The following is a 16562-nucleotide window of genomic DNA, read 5'->3' as shown; positions in this document are numbered from 1 at the left end:
AAAGGCCGAGCAGGAGATTCTTCCCGCCGCTAATTGGGTCCCCTGAAACCGCCGCCGGGTGGGTAATTGTGTCATTGTATCTCAATTTGCACTCCACTGCGTTACCATCCTGTGATTAAAATGCACATTTGAGGCCCGGGGGGGGGGGGCATGTGTGTGTGTGGGGGGGGTCTCTGTGTACAACAGACTCATTTCCCATCACCAGTAGACTAGTATGTTTTTCTGTAGTTTTCTGTTGTTTTGCATAAAGCAGGGTTGGTAAACGAAAACTGTGTTTCTGGGGTTTCTTAATTATTAGTTTTTTACTTATTCATCTCTCTGTCAAACTAGAGTTTTGGAACAGTGGAAAGACTGAACAAGACGCAGAGTCGCTGAATGCTGGAACACGAGAGAGTTTTATTTAGAATAAAGTTAAAAATATGGAAGCTCATTTCCGCCATTTTCCCATTTTTTAGCTTCACCTTTTTTTCTATCTCTTGAGTCTGACTTTCTTTCTGTCTCAAAATGATGACTTTCTATCTCACATTTATGACTTGGGGAGTCACTTTCGAGTTCTCTCGAGTCATATTTATGGTTGATTTGTGTTATGAACATGTAAAATAGACTTATATGCTCTTATAATGCCAGGGTGTGCAGGTTTCTTTTGCTACGTCACATCAGTGGCTCTGTTATTGATTCATGGGAGAAGACCTCCCGATGAAGAAATTTGACACCTCTCTTTCTCTCTCTCTCTCTCTCTCTCTCTCTCTCTCTCTCTCTCTCTCTCTCTCTCTCTAGGTTTCAGTAGAACTGATAACAGCTGGTTTCCCTCCTGACGCCCGCTGTGTGTCTGCAGCGACCTTGAGCGCTGCTCGTGTCCCGTCGGCTGTTCATTGACTTCTCTCGGGGTTTTCCTGTTGGTTCTGGCGTCCCACTTGTTGGCAAAATGAAGCCGTGGCATTGTGAACGCTCCTCTCTCTCCTCCATTACACTTCCTCTACTCATTCTTTCTCTCGCCAGCGTATGATTCACACGCCTCCGGCACAACATCCTGTTCTGATTAAAGACAAAGTTTTGAATCAAACTGAACCCCGAACGGGCCTCATGAACACTGTGTGCTGCTGACAGGTAGCAGGACCCAGAGCATCGATCCACTGAAACACCACTGAGCTGTATATATATATATATATATATATATATATATATATACATATATATATATATATATATATATATATATATATATATATATATATATATATATATATATATATAAAAGAAAATAGCACGTATTTGAACAATTGTTCTGTGATTTATGGCCCCGGGATGTCACATACAGGCTGATCCCTCTCCCCAAAAAGTCTTTTTAATGAGACCAAATCCTTTTAACTCACACCCCTAACTGCCAGACTTATGAATATAACTGTGTGTGTGTGTGTGTGTGTGTGTGTGTGTGTGTGTGTGTGTGTGTGTGTGTGTGTGTGTGTGTGTGTGTGTGTGCGTCTGTGGAACAGGGAGAGCAGCAGTTCTCTTCAGGAGGAGAAATCACATCAAAGACATCAAAAGGGTCGAAAACATACGGCGTCAATATCAGAGCGATCAGTGTGTGTGTGTGTGTGTGTGTGTGTGTGTGTGTGTGTGTGTGTGTGTGTGTGTGTGTCGTCACAGAGCACCCAGAAAGATTATCAAAGATGAACTGCAGCTGAACTAAAAGTGAAGAAATATTTCTGTCCGACGTTTTGCAGATGACAGACTTTTGATGACGACGCCCACTGTGACCAGGAAGTAACTGAGACCAGGAAGTAACTGAGACCAGGAAGTAACTGAGACCAGGAAGTAACTGTGACCAGGAAGTAAACATTTAACACCCACAAACACACACACACGCACGCACACACTCTTTCTCACACACACACGCACACACCAAGTACCCAAAGAGCTGTCATGTCACTGTAAACTTGTTTTTCCATATTCGTCCTTGTGTGAAACCCCGACATGTTTTCATCCTCACCATCTTCATGACGAGAGAGAGAGAGAGAGAGAGAGAGAGAGAGATGTGCTTAAACTTGCCATCCTCCCACTGGTTTTGCAGCACACACACACACACACACACACACACACACACCATGCATCATTCTGCTGAGTGACAGGATGAAAAGACGGAGAACGTCTCCGTCTCTCCCTCTGCTCTGTTATCGCCAAGAAGCTTTTAAGTTAACACTCGTCACCGGGGAGACGTGAGAGTGTTTACCAGGCACAGAGGTAATGCATGACTATATATATATATATATATATATATATATCTATATATATATATATATATATATATATATATATATATATATAAAGCAATGTGCAGGCACCTTCCACGTGGGCTGTAATAGGCCTAACCTTTTTTTTCTTATTCGAAAATACTGTTCATTTAAAAACAAGTGAGACAAGTAATTATAAAACATATGGACAATATTAATGAGGCTGCAGAAACGTCTTTACGTGTCTTTAAAGGAACATTACATCGTATAAAACAACAACCTCTGAGCTCAGTGAGGCTATGCAGCAGCAGCGAGGTCCTTAAACGCCTCACCGGTGATTTGATGCGTCAAACACCTGCTCCAATCTTTTTTACTTTACCTACCCCGAGGTAGCCTGCAATAACACTTCCCTCACGACATCATTTATGAGATATAATCGCTGTGCCGCTGACAGACGTCGCCTTGGACTCCTTTGTTCCGGCGATGGGAGTGAACGCCGTCGGTGTCGCGACGTGAGAGACAAACAATAAAGACACAAATAGAAGACTTCTGACTGCTGTCTCTTCTACCGCAGCGTCAAACCGAGGAGGAGAAATGCAAGTTTTTCAGCCGCAGACGCCTCACCTGTTCTGCTTTTGAGCGCTCGAGGCTCGCAGAGCGGCTGACCTTGACCGCCGCTTCCTGCGATGCGGTGAAGGATGTCGCCAGAGGGAGAAGACATTGAAAAGCTCTCAGTAATCACCAAGAGACAGAAGGAACTGCATGCTGGGTAACATGCGTGCAGTCAGAGGAGCAACCCGGAAAGATGCTCTTTACTTCAACCTGGGCCGTGTTGTTGTTGTTGTTGTTGTCATGTGTTCCCATCATTTCTTGTGGTGCACTTGCCAAGTTATATGCTGAGGTTTTAGGAACAGAGACATGGCGGCCATGTTCCCTTCTTTCAGCTTTAACTGTGGAGCGCGCAAAGCCACAATGTGAGTCTGGAAGCCTTTGACGTGCACGAGAAACAAGACTTTATCACAAAGGGTGAGAGGAGAAGTCAGCGTGTAGATGTCCCGATGAGATGTCTTAAAACACCCAACCCATCCATTATCCACTTACGCTGTCTCTCGCTCACGCTCACGGACACCTGGCGGCGTCTCTGTGATCCAGGAGAAGACAAAGAAGGAGGGCGAGGGTCGCGTGGAGGAGCCGAGCTAACGAGTGAGCTCGTTGTCGAAGGGATAGCGAGCCGTCACGGCGCAGGACGCCGCGAGTCACGGAGCGGCTTTCGGTCGCACGGCACACCCGCCTCAGGTGTCGACGGGTGCGGGCCCCTTGGCGTGTATTGCCCTCCTTAGTGCAAAACCCCTTAAAGACTGCAATTAAAGGAGGCATTTAAAAATGGCCGCCCTGTGTCAAGGCACATTTAGAAAGAAAAAAAGACATTCTCTCTCTTTCTTTGTGAAGTCTTTGTGTGTGTTTTTAAAGCTGCAGACAGATGATGCTCTACTGTCGCCACGCTCCCTTGAACAAAACACACACACAAGATTAAACACATTTTTCTTCAGCCGGCTGACACACACACGGAGCGGACGGCGGGCGGGGAAGAGAACACTTGGTGAGAAACAAGAGCGACACCTCCGACAAAAAAATCAAAAGACAAATCATGAATGTGAAAAAAGCGTACTGTTTATAGGATTATTACAATTGGCCAGCCAACGCATAAAGACACAAACAAGTGGAGGCAACAGGAAAAAGACAAAACAGAGAAGAAATGCATTTTGTATTGATTTGTGCTCAGCCTCCGGCCGTGGGAGATGTTTGGAAGCCATGAGAAGTCTGTGAATGATCAATTTCAACCCTTTTTGCGTTGGAGGGAGAAGACGTGTCGCATCGTCTTCTTCCACCTGAACCCCAGTCTGCTCAACGTGGACTCAGATAATCAGTCACATGACCATTCAGGTCATAGATGAGGACCATGTGTAGTTCAGCGGTGATTCTCATGACATACAGGATCATAACGAAGGTTTTGTTGCTGCTAAGAAACTTAAAGTTGCACTTTGTATATTTAAAAAAACAAAACAAACAATTAAATACAATTAATTTATGCTTGTCATATGTAAAACTAAAGTCAATCCTCCAATGCACAAATGGGAATATGGTTGGTCAGACTTTGAGGATGTAATAATTAGGCCTTTATTAACCCTAAAATAAGTGTTTATTTTGAACTAGATTGATAAAAAACAATCTTTAAAATATCTAGAATTTTTTTTTTTTTTCTGGGATTGTGTTCGCACAGCGAGGGAAAACAGTGCATGTGGAGGTTTGTGTATAGTCGTGTACTCGGTGGTCCTGGATAGACGAGAGGAAACAAACTTTTATTTTTACGTCCTGAACTTATAATTAAAAAAAAGATCCCATAATAATGCTGGCGGGGCGCTGCGTTCACGTCACTCGGACGGATCAAATTTGGCATTTTCCAGCTCATAAAAACAACATCCAAGTCGTAACCGGCACAAGCCGATGGTTGTGATATGCACAACTTGGCTTCCCATAAAGTGGAAATGTTGCGGAGGAAACAAACATGGAGGGCTTGCGTCCAGCAAAGGCAACCGTTTTCCAGGTGAATACATCTTCTTCTGTGGCTCGCTGGGCCCCGCGGCCTCGCTTTGTGGCCGTGACATTGACGGCTGAGTGCTGTAATTAGTGTTTATTTTGGGGTAAACGGCGTTTTGCACTTGGCTCTGACGCAGCTGCAGGAGACGACCGTGACTTTTAAAAAAGGGGGACGTGATGAGTGAAACCAATTAAATCCCAAAAGGTCAAACGTAAAGGTCGGCGGCGGGCGTGTCACTGAAAAGGACGCTTCAAAAAAGTTGGGGGGGGTTTTGTTGCAAAGGCTGCAAAGACACGTTACGGGGATTGTTAAAGGCGCCCTGACACATTTAGCTCCACCAAATATACTATTAGAGAGAAAAAGAGTATTAAAAAGTCAAACAAATTTACAGGAAGTTGTCACGGTTGTCGTAGATTTCCCCCTCAGGCTGCAGGTGAGAGCAGTGTGTATAAATATATATATATTGAGTCTTGCATGTCACTATATTTCACCCCCAAGAGAAATCTAATAACCTGTATATATATGTGGTATATTGTTCTGGTTTCTCATAAAAGCATTGCTCACTGGGATAAGCTTTAATGGCTGTTATTTATATTTGGGCCGGGCAGGTTTATTCAGCGCGCCTACAGAAATCATTACACCTCCCTCGGGTCGGGGCTTCGGCAGCGCGTGTGCCAGCAGATGACTCAGCGATAATGTAGTTCCCTTTATCGGCTTTTCCTTTGGCTTCCTCATTGGTTATACCTTCCACAGGGGTCATTAAAAACCCACGGAAGGAGACAGGCCGAGGCCGCGGCGTACAGGACTGCTCCTTCACGGGGAACGAGGAAGGAGCTGCTCGTGATTACTGGAGCCGAGGAGGGAAAACACTAAAGAGCCGTCAAGTATTTAACACTGTTTCTATTGCGTGTTTACCCAGCGGATTATTTACACTTTTGACTTCGTCATTGGCCGACTGGAAAGAGAGAGGGATGGTAATCAGTAACTTTGTGAAGTTATCAGGAAATTCTCTGTAATGTTAGCAGGGAGCGAAACTGGAAATAGCCAGAATGCAAAAACAACAAAGCGCATGCACACAAAAAGCTTTTGTGTTAGTAAAATGTGTCTCTTTCCATGCTATCTCCGTCAAAACAAGCTATATATATATATATATATATATATATATATATATATATATATATATATATACATACATATATATAAATAGTGCATTACTTTTCATAATAATGGTTGAGCGTTATTAACAGTCGATGAGAACAGCCTGCACAGATGTAGCGTTCTCCATAATTTGAGGTTTTAATAGATTTGAGAGAATGAACAGAAGCCCTCCGTCTCCCTGTTATCTGCTCGTACTGGTTTATTAGAGCGGCTTATCCCACTGCTCTCATCCACTAGACTGAAGTTATAGAAGAATAACGCAATCAAGCTTGAGTTATTATTATTAAAATCAATGCGCGGTAATTAAAGCATGAATTACACAGGATGTCTCTGCAAAATTGCATTTAAATAATCTGGCGAACAGACCGGGGAGGCTGATAAGAAATGAAGTGCGAGCTCCTGTCTGCAGATAACAAGGTTAAATAACAAGGTGCATGCTGGACCAACAGCGGTGCGTTCATTCAATACCGACGTGTGTGTTTTGGGAGTGCGGCCTGACAGGAAGTGGTTGTCCTCCGTGCACCTGGGCGCACACCTGCAGCCGCCGGCCGCCGAGCACTCGTCAGTCATCACCTTCAGAACTTTATTGTATTTGCATTTAACGGCCTCAAGAAAAACAAACGCACAGTTTCAAGTTCAATAAAAGTTGTATTTTTAATCAATAAGGCCACGTCTGAGCTTACAACACCAAAGCACGGACGAAAACACACCTGCTTACAGGTGCACGTCTCTGCTCAATGCAACCCTTCACAAAGCACTGTACAACTCTGTTGTACTGTGATAAATAAATAGCACAAACATATTTATATACATGGTACTAAAATCACATTGAAATACTGCTACTGCCTTATTGTCCCATTAAGAAACTACAACAGGAATGAAGACATCTTTTATAGTGTTTGTAAAAAGCCTTGAGGGAAAGCGTTGGCACAGACATTTTGTATATATCTTAAATGTATATATCTTGACATGTATATGTCTTTACATGTGAAACGCCATGCGCAGCTTACTGAACATTCAAGTGGAATAATTTAGAGTTAAGCATCAATAAGGCAACCGACTTATTTATCTGGATAGGTCAAATCTTTACAGCGTATATATATATATATATATATATATATATATATATATATATATATATATATATATATGAAATGTTTTTTTAATCTAGAAACATCATCTTGCTCTTCCCAGGAACAGTCGCCAGTTCAAACATGCGTTTGTCGCTCTCTCTAATAAAGTGACGCGTTAGCACATCTCTTCCAAAAAAAACAGCTGACCTCATCCCTCTTCAACCAGAAAGACGTGCTGCAGATAAAGAGAAATAAATGATGACGGCGACGGGCAGCGGGGTCCGGACTCACTGTCGCACCTCATCGCTCAGCGCTGACGCTTCCTGCTTCCCGTTGCACATAAACATGTCTGATGGCCGAGGGTGCGGCAGTCAGCTGCTCCGTGGTGCATTTTAATAAATATAGCACTCAAAGGGGGCCAGATGTGTGGGGCTGGAAAGGGAAGAGGGGGAGCTAAGGTGCATGACACTAAAACAACCTTCTTTATCCGTTTCCAGTAACTTCACTCTTACGACTGGACGGCAAATCTATCTTTCAAACATGTAAAAACGGCACGACAAAAGAATGTTAAAGAGAGGAAATGATCCAATCCTGGGTGCTTCATGAACGTCTTTATCTGGTTTTCTTTGTGCTGGATCGGCCGTTTCAGAGTCTAAAAGTGACTCCTCATTCAGAGGTACACAATGGTTTCTTCTTCGCCGCCGCCCTCCTCCTCCTCGTCCTCTTCCTCCTCGTCCTCCTCCTCCTCCCCGCCGCTGTCAGTCTCCAAGGAAACCAGCGCGCCGAGGTCCAGCCGGGGGTCACCGGGATGTGAGTCAGCGCCGCTCGCTGCCGGCGACCAGGCCTCCTCGATGCAGCCGTGACTGTTGAGGTCTGAGAGAGCACACACACACACACACACACACACACACACACACACACACACACACACACACACACACACACAAACACTGTTATTATCCTCTAAAATAAATAGAAATGCAGCTGCTGATGCTGGCGATGCATCGAGCACATCCCTCACTCACCGATACACAACCACCAGGACGGGACGCGTACCACCTGTTTAGTGAGCTCGGACTAATTGTTTGGTCACTAACTGCACACACGTCGACCAGCTGCTGCAGCTCGGCCTCACCCATCAATCACCCTTCAGGCTCTGCCCCCCCTCCTCCACCTTCGTCTACTTTAGAGGTGTCACTTTTATTATTATCTCTGTCAACACAATCCATTGTCAGGGTTCAGGATACGATGGTAGCCGCCTCCTCGCACTCGACAAGTGGAGGAACCGAGCAGGGACGAGCGAGAGGAGGGACTTCAAATAATAAGACTTACAATAATAACTACACTCAGAACAACACAAATCAAGAAAGTAGAATTCCTTCAATTAAGTTAAACTAAAAACTGCTATCAGTAAGAGACATTTAAGCGCAACTAAAGTGCTACTACTGCGCTACCTTCCTTATTCAAGCTGTAGTCGAAAAAGATGGGATTAGGACAGTGAGAGGTGTACAGAGAGCAGAGGAAAGGACCCAGGACAGAGCCTTGAGGGACCCCAGTAGTGAGAGGACAAGAGAGTTTGTGTACAGAGAGAAGAGGGACAAGCGACAGCAGCCTCGAGAAGGGTGACGGGGATTCAAACCCTCGAGTCGGCTACAATATGATGTATACCCGGCTTTACGCCTCGCTCCCTTCAAGGACCAACGGCATTACTATTCAATTAAAAAGAGCTCTGAAAGAGACTGTGTTGTTATTAGTGTTCACGGCGGGTGCATTGGGCCAGGTGTGCCGTCGTGGTTACAGATGGCGTCGTGAACATATAAATTGCCTTTATTGCACGTGTCTCCGTGTGATTAATTAAATAAGAGTCTGTTAGACCGGCTCCGGCGGCCCCCCCACAGAGCTCCGGGTGACTTAAAAACACTCCGCCCCCGTCTGCGACCAGTTAATAAGATGAACCATCTATCTGGGTATTGCTTTTACTGCGTTTACTGTCTTTGATTGGTGCGTATCGGGTCCATTTTCACGCTCATATACTCTACCTGAGAGATCTCAGTAGTATTAATTAACTGTGGCCGTGCAGCCCGCCGGCCACAGATCCGGTTTGTGCGTTGTGCATGTTACACGAGGCGGGAATTCATCTGCATACCGGAGGTTTTCATCTCTCTCTGTTCTCACGGTCCCAAAGCGGAAGCGACTCATCGCACAACGAGTCATTTCAGAACATTCCATCCAACTGGTTCCCCGAGATTTCATTGTGCAGGGACGCATTTTATGGAAATCTCACGCTGAATGAAAAAGGGTGTGTGTGTGCATGTGTGTGTGTATGTGTGTGTCGTGTGTGCAGGAGGATAAAGGGTCACACGCTCAGGTGAGAATGAGAAGTGTGATCATGTTTTGTTCCTCCTAGCTGAAGGAAGAACGCAGTGATTTGCATCTGAAAAAAAATTCCTTTTCTTTTTCCACGACCGAGTCACCGGGTTCTTAACCTTTTGGAAGCATTTTAAGTCCCAACATGCCGCATTCAGACAATCTTTTGGCATTAAATACGTCATTTTTCCATTTTTTGAACCGAACAACACAGTTTTTTGACGGACGCTCCTTCCAAACAAGCCAATGCTTTGTTTTATTGTGATTTTTGTTGCAGATTCAGATTCTTTAGGTCCTAATCTTTCCATAAAGGTTTCTCTTTGACCGCTCCAGGAGGCATTTTTGGGGAATCAAAAATAGATTTTAAAAGTGATTTTTTTTTGCAGATATACATCTTTTTCACAAGACTTTGCTTAACAAATACATACAATAAACACAAGTAGTGTCATTAATTTGAGGTTCCTACGAGAGACAAAATTGGTTCCAAAGTTTTTACCGGGTTCTAAAAATGTGAGCGTGCACGAGGAACGCCAAACGAGGATGTAAGGATCTAAGGGGGCTCTGAGGAATGCATTGTGGGTAGATTGCAGCCGCCTCATGCACCCCGCTGGCTCTAAACCTAAATAAAACATTAAAGTATGAACAAAATAAAAAGCGACCCAACGAGGTGGAAAGAGGTTGTCCTGCGTGTCGTCGCTGGTCAGGAGCTCTGCATTAAGGATGACATCATTCTGAACGCGACACACGTAGTCGGCTAATCCGCCGCCCGAATATGAGAATGAGCTAGTGCATGAAGGAGCTAGCGGTGTAACGTGTCCGCTGCCTCCATCTCCCGATGCGATGACAAGTCACGCTGTAATGAGATTTGTAAAGATTTTTCCAGATCGATGTTCACAATCAGGCCGCCATCGCCCGAAAACTGTGATTCACACGCCGGTGTCTGCGCTGCCAGTCGATGGATAGAGGAAGCATTGATTTCCTCTTCCTTTGGCAGGCGGGGGGAGGGGAGGCGAGGTGGCAGGTGGAGGAGGAAGAAGAGGAAGAGGAAGAGAGATTTCTTTTCTCAGGAGACACTGATTAACCGACAGGAAGGACAGACGAGGCCTCACCAGGGATAGATTCCTGAGAGCAGAACGAGTGTGTATGTGTGTGTGTGTGTGTGTGTACACTACAGGACACGCTCACACACACGTGGGAGGAGCCTGTGGGTTTGTTTACATTCTCACAGGAAGCAGAAAGCTGGTTGAAGTCTTCATTAGTGGAGGGTTTTTTTCTAGAGAAACTCCATCACAAACATCCTCTGAAAGTTATTAACAATCTTTTACAAAATCTAATTAATGCAGAAATGAATGTAGTTACGTGCTCAAGAATCTAATCCTATTGGATTAGATTGCATATATAGATTGTGTGTGTGTGTGTGTGTGTGTGTGTGTGTGTGTGTGTGTGTGTGTGTGTGTGTGTGTGTGTGTGTGTGTGTGTGTGTGTATATATATATATATATATATATATATATATATATATATATATATATAAACCCTCCCACACAACGTGCATCATGGGAGCGATGACAGCACGAGTCCTCACGAGCCCCTCGGCGTGCTCTGCGGCAGACGGCGAGGCTTCTTACCGCCGGTGTGCTGGCGCCGCCCTGCGGGGCTGCAGAGGTATCGGGCCTCCGAGTGTGGGCCGTGGGGGTTCTTCGCCGCGGGGGTCTGTCTGCTGTTGGATCTCGCCAGCAGGGCGTTGAGGCAGTTGTGCGCGCCGGGGTCGTTCCTCTTGTGGTGGACGCGACGGTTGTTGACGCCGGCGCCGGCGAACGCAGCCTCGTTCACGAACACGGAGCCGTTACCGGAGAGCTCTCGGGACTCCTGCTGGAGAGAAAATGTAATAGTTATTTTTTGTATTTTCTTTTATCATCATTTTTTTATTATTATAATTGTTTTAATACTTTATTTTAGAATTAAGTTTATTATTATTTTTAAACAAATTAAATGTATTTTATTGATTTAATTTATTGTGTTTAATTAGTACACTTTTTTCATTTATTTAAGTTTATTTCTGTGTTTGTTTGTCTGTGTGTGTGTGTGTGTGTGTGTGTGTGTGTGTCTTTGTGTGTTTGTGTGTGTGCGTGTCTGTCTGTTTGTGTGTGAGCGTGAGTCAGTGAGTGTGTGTCTCTGTGTGTCTTTTTGTGTCTCTGTGTGTGTCTGTGTTTGTTTGTCTGTGTTTGTCTGTGTGTGTGTGTGTGTGTCTCTGTGTGTGTGTCTGTGTGTGTGTGTGTGTGTGTGTGTGTGTCATTCACTCCGTCTCCGAACCCCTGACCTGCTGCCTCTAAAACATCAGCAGGTGAACATTAATAACCTCCAACAGATGAATGGAGATGAATACGTCGCCAAAAAGAAGCCTCATCAGATCGCTCCCGGTGAAAGAAGAGAAGAATAAAAGTCCCCCGGCGGTGCGTGAACTAACGAGGGCGAGAAGGACAGAGTGTGCTCATTTGTGCGTTGGTTCAAGTGCTCTAAGTGTGCGTCTTGTTGAACAGACGCACCTGCTGACCCCGAGCGAGCACAAAGCAGCACCCGCAGTGCGTTAGCTGCATTAGCGTAGCGCTGCACTGAGGCTCAAAGGGCTCGCAGAACAGTGCGTCCTTTATCCTGCAACGCCGTCCAGCTGCGCGGGAGAGGGGGGGGGGGGGGGGCTTTTCAGACAAAGTGACGATAATTGAAGTCCTTTTTTCGGACGCGATTGATTGCGCTTCTTCTGCGTGCCTCTGGGTTTTAATTATTTATTTTTTGCCGGTAGCTTTTATTTAGCAGTGGTTTAATTATCATCAATCATTAAAAAGATGTTTATTGGTGAGCGTGGCTGCTGAAGCACCAAGACAAACGGTGCTGAAATTACTCTCATTATCGCAGGTCGTATATCAAGAGGGGATTAGGGCTGTGTGTGTGTGTGTGTGTGTGTGTGTGTGTGTGTGTGTGTGTGTGTGTGTGTGTGTGTGTGTGAGCGTAACTCAGGCTGATGGCTGCCTGAGAAAAAGCTTCCCATTATCGACTTCAGCCGAGGAAATAACTCCATAAACACCGAATATCCACCTCACACTCACGTCAGGGTCAAGAGCTTCAGTCGGAGGCTTTATCGAGCCCTTGATTAACATCGTAACTCAACGACCGCACCGACCGGCTAACTTGAGGATCTGTGCCGGGAACCTTGTCCTCTCAATACTGGGGTTCCCCAAGGCTCCATCCTAAGTCCCCTCCTCTTCTCTCTGTACACAAACTCTCTTGTCCTTTTACTACTGGGATCCCTCAAGGCTACGTCCTGGGTCCTCCATATCTTCTGCCGCAAACTAAAAACACATCTTTTACAAGTATACCTTGAATAAGGAAGGTAACACAGTAGTAGCACTTAAGTAGCACTTAAATGTATCTTATTGTTAGCACTTTGTAGTGTGACTTTATTGAAGAAATTGTACTTTCTTGATTCTTGTTCCTCTGAGTTTGTACTCACGGTTGAATGCACTTATTGTGAGTCGCTTTGGATGAAAACGTCAGCTAAATGTAATGTTATTTTAAAACCCACAGGCAACAGAAACAGGTGTGTGTTTGTGTACCTGCTGCCCATCTAGAGGGATGAGCATGTGGGGGATCGCAGTGGGCAGGCTCCTCTGCCGGCTGTGCCTCCAGGTCTGGAGCAGCTTCTGCTGGCTCTCCAGGCGCTCGCGCTCCCTCTCCACGGCCCTCTGGCCCTCCCTGAGCCGCTCCAGGCTCTGCTGGTACTCCTCCAGCTGCTCGTCCAGCTCCTCCCGCTCGCGCCTCAGCCTCTCGGCCTCCAGGTGGCACCGGCGCTCCCTCTCCTCCAGCCGGCTCTCCTGCTCCCCCTGCTGGCTGTCCCTGGCGTGGCATGCCCGCTCCCAGCGCTCCTTCTCCTGGCGCAGTCGGTCCTGGAGCCGGCGAGCCGCCGCCACCTCCTCCTTGCGCTTCTCCAGGTTGCGCTGCTTCTCCTGCTCCTGCAAGGTGTTGACCCGGACGCTGGGGAGGTGCTGGCGAGGCCGGTGGGCGTGGGGCGACAGGCGGCCGGCCTCCTGGAGGCGGAGCCTCTGGACCTCGTAACAGCTGTCCTGGATGGTGACGGTGGCCTGCGGAGAGAAAGCAGAGACGGGCTTCATGGACATGCAAAGGTCCACTTTAACCACACGTGCATCCTCAGTGCATAAGAGGAGGAGATTTGAAAGGGAAAAACTAGATTCGATCATTAGATTCACGTAGTGAAATTTGCCCAATGTCAGGTTCCCATGCACGAATGCATTCAGAACTTTGAATATGAAAATATCATTGAAATCAAAAACCTTAAACTCACATGTACGGGCAAGAGCCAGTGCACACATCCCCTCATGCAAATACACACACAACCTCTCTGCACACATTTACATGTTATACATAACAGCAGTGTGTGTGTGTGTGTGTGTGTGTGTGTGTGTGTGTGTGTGTGTGTGTGTGTGTGTGTGTGTGTGTGTGTGTGTATAGTGGAACAAAAGAGCCATAAGAAGGATCAGAAGGGATTTCTTTTCTAGGCGGACCTGAAACCTTTTCATTTGTTTCTGTGTCATCTTCATTTACTCTTAACCATTAACATAATATTTACACATCTGAACAACATCTCACATGTGTACCTTTTATTATTACACAAACATTATTCAAACAGCCCGAGTGGTTGCAGAGATACACTATTTTTTAGTTTAGGGGATGCCGTTTCCTCACCTGCAGGCTGTAGAGCAGCCGGGTCAGGCTCTGCACACTTTGAGCCACCTGTTGGTGGATAAAGTCACATATCAACACGCCTGCTGGGATTATGACGCCCAACAATGAGTTACACTTTACAATCTAGCCAGAGAAGTGTCAATATTTTCCTCCCATGTCAACAAGGCAGGAAGTAAGAACCATCCGTGCAGCCTTTGTGCCCCCTTGAGGCCGTGTGGTGTCCTTGCACACTGCTTAGGGTTGACTCGGCCTCTGCAGTGGATAATAATAATCATAATAAAGTGTTTTTTTTTAGTCGTTTACCTCACAGGTCTCAAGGAGCTACAAGCGGCAGCACGACGTCGGAACGAGTCTCCGTATCCATTTTTAATGGCGCAATACCGTCGGTAACAGAATGGACGTATTCCTTTATTGTGAGCTTATCAATGATTCATCGCATTCAAGACCGAGATGTAATTGCACTGAATCATTAAAACGACTGTTGGCAATCTTGAGCCACACATCTGAAGGAGTGGAAAGTGAGGGTTCGGATGCCGTGAGAGACTGTAATGACCTGTAATGCTCACGCCGCTGTACCTCCCTCACAGAAGCACATCACACTTCTGCATCAATATTTAACTCAAAAACTCCTTAAATTATATTATATATTATATATATATATTATATATATATATATATATATATATATATATATATATACATACATACATACATACATACATATATATATATATATATATATACATACATACATACATACATATATATATATATACATACATATATATATACATACATACATATATATATACATACATACATACATACATACATACATATACAAAGCGATCAGCTGTCTTTTCTTTTGCGTGAAAGCTTTTTACACACACACACACACACACACACACACACACACACACACACACACACATATAGAAGTGTGTGTTATACCCAGAAGTCAATGTTGTTCCTGTCTGCTGGCAGCAGGAGGGAGGGGGGCTGGAGCAGGAGCGTCTCAGCCGGGCCAACAGGAAGCAGCGAGTCAGAGTCAGAGTCCGGGCTGCGGCCGCAAGGAGCGAGCTGAGCCGACAGCGCGGCCTTCAGGCGCTCAGCTGGACACAAGAGCAACAGAAACTCTAAACTAAATGTGCACACGCGTGTGTCTGCGTGTGTTTGCGTGTGTGTTTGCAAAGCGTCTCACCCTCCTGCAGAGCGGCAGAGAGCAACGCCGCCGCCTGGGGCGGCTCCTCCGAGTGCGGCTGGACGAGCAGCCACCGGTCGAGCGGCTCCGCCATGTCCGTCCTCCCGCTCAGCGCGGCGTAGACCTGCAGTTTCTCCTCCAGGCTGGAGCAGATCCTCTGGTCGTGGCTCTGCAGGCTCTCTGGCGCGAGGAGGAGCATCGAGAAACGTTGAACCGATACATTTATCGTCTCGATGAATAAAGACTAAAATAAAGGTTTCCACATACCTTGAAACTTCTGGATCTTCTGGACACGAGCCTCGGCCGCTCGCCTCTCCTCTTCCGATTCGCTCGTGGATTCTTCCTCTTCCTCCGGACAGCTAAGCAGAGACACACATCACTTAGAAACATATGTGTATCCCCTTTACACACACACACACACACATACATAAACAACATGGACCTGTACACACACACACATACCTCTCCACCGCCTCCCTGATGAGCCTCATCCAGGTGTTCCTCTCCTCTTTGGACGCCGTGTGGACTTCGTACATTTCGGGCCCGGCGGCCGAGGCGCTGATGAGAAACATCCCTCTCTCCTCGTTCGCCACTTCTCGCACGATTAACTTCTGCAGCGCCACGACCGGGGGCTTCTGATCCTGAGGCGCGTCACAGAGCGGTGACATTGCGTTACAAGGGGCCGAGATGAAAGATGGATTGAACATGTGATGGTGTGTGTGTGCGTACCACTGCAGCAAAGGTGTACTTCTGGTCTTTCTCTTGCAAGAAGACGAGCGCGTCCGTGAGAAGGAGCGCCAGGACGTCTATGGAGGAGAGGATGAGTCAAAACATTGTTTAAACACATTTTTGCACATGCATGTGTGTGTGTGTGTGTGTGTGTGTGTGTGTGTGTACTCGTACCTTTGAGCCGCCCGGTGGCCGTCTTCCACAGCAGGAGGCCCTGGTGCTTGAGTGTCCGGCCCGGGCCCACCAGGTCCTGCTTGCGGAAGGTGTGGCCGTTCTTCAGCTTGGCGGCGCTGCGGTTCTCCGTGCGGCTCCACACCTCCTGCAGCCTGCGGCGCCGCTCGTACTCGCTGACGCTCAGGTCCACGGCCGCGATCACCTCCCGGATCTGAGCCAGCGCCTTGGAGAGGTCGGCGTGCTCCGCCGTGTCCTCTGAAGGGAGACACACAC

The 16562-nt window shown here is 46.4% G+C and overlaps 1 protein-coding gene across 6 annotated transcripts in view; it reads right to left on the bottom strand.

The window, feature by feature from the left end:
- Positions 1-7170: 7170 nt before the first annotated feature.
- Positions 7171-16562, bottom strand: part of arhgef28a (Rho guanine nucleotide exchange factor (GEF) 28a) — a 32304-nt gene continuing 22912 nt past the window's right edge. For 5 of the 6 annotated variants that reach the window (XM_068573922.1, XM_068573926.1, XM_068573925.1 and 2 more), the window contains 10 exons: positions 16290-16544; positions 16116-16192; positions 15849-16027; positions 15654-15745; positions 15387-15566; positions 15137-15297; positions 14186-14233; positions 13039-13563; positions 11056-11299; positions 7171-7934 (listed from right to left, as the gene is read on the bottom strand). In XM_068573922.1, the coding sequence (XP_068430023.1) occupies positions 7732-7934; positions 11056-11299; positions 13039-13563; positions 14186-14233; positions 15137-15297; positions 15387-15566; positions 15654-15745; positions 15849-16027; positions 16116-16192; positions 16290-16544 (1964 nt within the window). In that variant the 3' untranslated portion in view covers positions 7171-7731. The remainder of the gene's footprint in view (positions 7935-11055; positions 11300-13038; positions 13564-14185; positions 14234-15136; positions 15298-15386; positions 15567-15653; positions 15746-15848; positions 16028-16115; positions 16193-16289; positions 16545-16562) is intronic. The other variant, XM_068573924.1, reaches the window with a different exon arrangement.

Source organism: Clinocottus analis, unplaced genomic scaffold, assembly GCF_023055335.1.
Source record: "Clinocottus analis isolate CAN_PGR_092001 unplaced genomic scaffold, fCliAna1.0.p SCAF_13, whole genome shotgun sequence".
In the NCBI taxonomy this organism is placed as follows: Eukaryota; Metazoa; Chordata; class Actinopteri; order Perciformes; family Cottidae; genus Clinocottus; species Clinocottus analis.
Note: the sequence above shows the minus strand (reverse complement) of the source record. Positions and strands in the feature narration are given on the sequence as shown.